General features: G+C 40.6%; 1 protein-coding gene across 1 annotated transcript in view; it reads left to right on the top strand.

Annotated features, from left to right (window-relative positions):
* LOC105549492 (zinc finger protein 69-like) overlaps positions 1–1,740 on the top strand; it is a 40,875-nt gene that overhangs the window by 31,966 nt on the left and 7,169 nt on the right. Inside the window, 3 exon segments of the mRNA XM_011994068.1 lie at positions 254–967; positions 1,144–1,428; positions 1,614–1,738. Of these exon segments, the coding sequence (XP_011849458.1) occupies positions 254–967; positions 1,144–1,428; positions 1,614–1,738 (1,124 nt within the window).

The raw sequence follows: 1,740 nt of genomic DNA, 5'->3' as shown, positions 1-1,740 counted from the left end.
GAAGTTGGCATAGGTAACTCATCTTTTAATATGAACATCAGAGGTGACATTGGACACAAGGCATATGAGTATCAGGAATATGGACCGAAGCCATGTAAGTGTCAGCAACCTAAAAAAGCCTTCAGATATCGCCCCTCCTTTAGAGCACAAGAAAGGGATCACACTGGAGAGAAACCCTATGTTTGTAAAGAATGTGGAAAAACCTTTGTTTTCTATTCAAGCATTCAAAGACACATGGTAATACACAAAGGAGATGGACCTTATAAATGTAAGTTTTGCGGGAAAGCCTTCCATTGTCTCAGATTATATCTTATCCATGAAAGAACTCACACTGGAGAGAAACCATATGAATGTAAACAATGTGGTAAATCCTTCAGTTATTCTGCTGCCCTTCAAATACATAAAAGAACTCACACTGGAGAAAAGCCTTATGAATATCAGGAATGTGGGAAAGCATTTCATAGTCCCAGATCCTATCGTAGACATGAAAGGAGTCACACGGGAGAGAAGCCTTATCAGTGTAAGGAATGTGGGAAAGCGTTCACGTGTCCCCGTTACGTTCGTATACATGAAAGGATCCACTCTAGGAAAAAATTTTATGAATGTAAGCAGTGTGGGAAAGCATTATCCTCTCTTACAAGTTTTCAAACACACATAAGAATGCACTCTGGAGAAAGACCTTATGAATGTAAGATATGTGGGAAAGGCTTTTGTTCTGCAAATTCATTTCAAAGACATGAAAAAATTCACAGTGGAGATAAACCCTATAAATGCACGCAATGTGGTAAAGCCTTCCCTCATTCCAGTTCCCTTCGATATCATGAAAGGACTCACACTGGAGAGAAACCCTATGAGTGTAAGCAATGTGGGAAAGCCTTCAGATCTGCCTCACACCTTCGAGTGCATAGTAGAACTCACACTGGAGAGAAACCCTATGAATGTAAGGAATGTGGGAAAGCCTTCAGATATGTGAATAACCTTCAAAGTCATGAAAGGACACAAACACACATAAGAATACACTCTGGGGAAAGATGTTATAAATGTAAGATATGTGGGAAAGGCTTTTATTGTTCCAAATCGTTTCAAAGACATGAAAAAACTCACACTAGAGAGAAACTCTATGAATGCAAGCAATGTTCATTAGTTCCAGTTCCTTTCGATATCATGAAAGGACTCACACTGGAGAGAAGCCATATAAATGCAAGCAATGTGGGATAGCCTTCAGAGCTGCCTCAGTCCTTCAAATGCATGGTAGGAGTCACCCTGAAGAGAAACCCTGTGAGTGTAACCAATGAGGGAAAACCTTCAGATCTGCCCCACACCTTCAAATGCATGGTAGGACGCACAATGGAGAGAAACCCTATGAATGGAAGGAATGTGGGAAACCCTTCGGATCTGCCCGGAACCGTCAAATTCATGAAAGGACACAAGCACACATAAGAATGCACTCTGTAGAAAGACCTTATAAATGTAAGATATGTGGGAAAGGCTTGTATTCTGCCATGTCATTTCAAATACATGAAAAATCTTACACTGGAGAGAAACTCTATGAATGTAAGCAATTTGGTAAAGCCTTTTTTCTTTCACTTCCTTTCGATATCAGGAAAGGACTTATACTGGAGAGAACCCCTATGAGTATAAGCAATGTGGGAAAGCCTTCACATCTACCTCACACCTTCGAAAGCATGGTAGGACTCACACTGGAGAGAAACCCTATGAATGTAAGCAATGTGGGAAAGC

This window comes from Mandrillus leucophaeus, unplaced genomic scaffold (assembly GCF_000951045.1).
Source record: "Mandrillus leucophaeus isolate KB7577 unplaced genomic scaffold, Mleu.le_1.0 Scaffold440, whole genome shotgun sequence".
Taxonomy (NCBI): Eukaryota; Metazoa; Chordata; class Mammalia; order Primates; family Cercopithecidae; genus Mandrillus; species Mandrillus leucophaeus.
The sequence above is the reverse complement of the archived record's forward strand: the minus strand, read 5'-3'. Positions and strand labels throughout refer to the sequence as shown.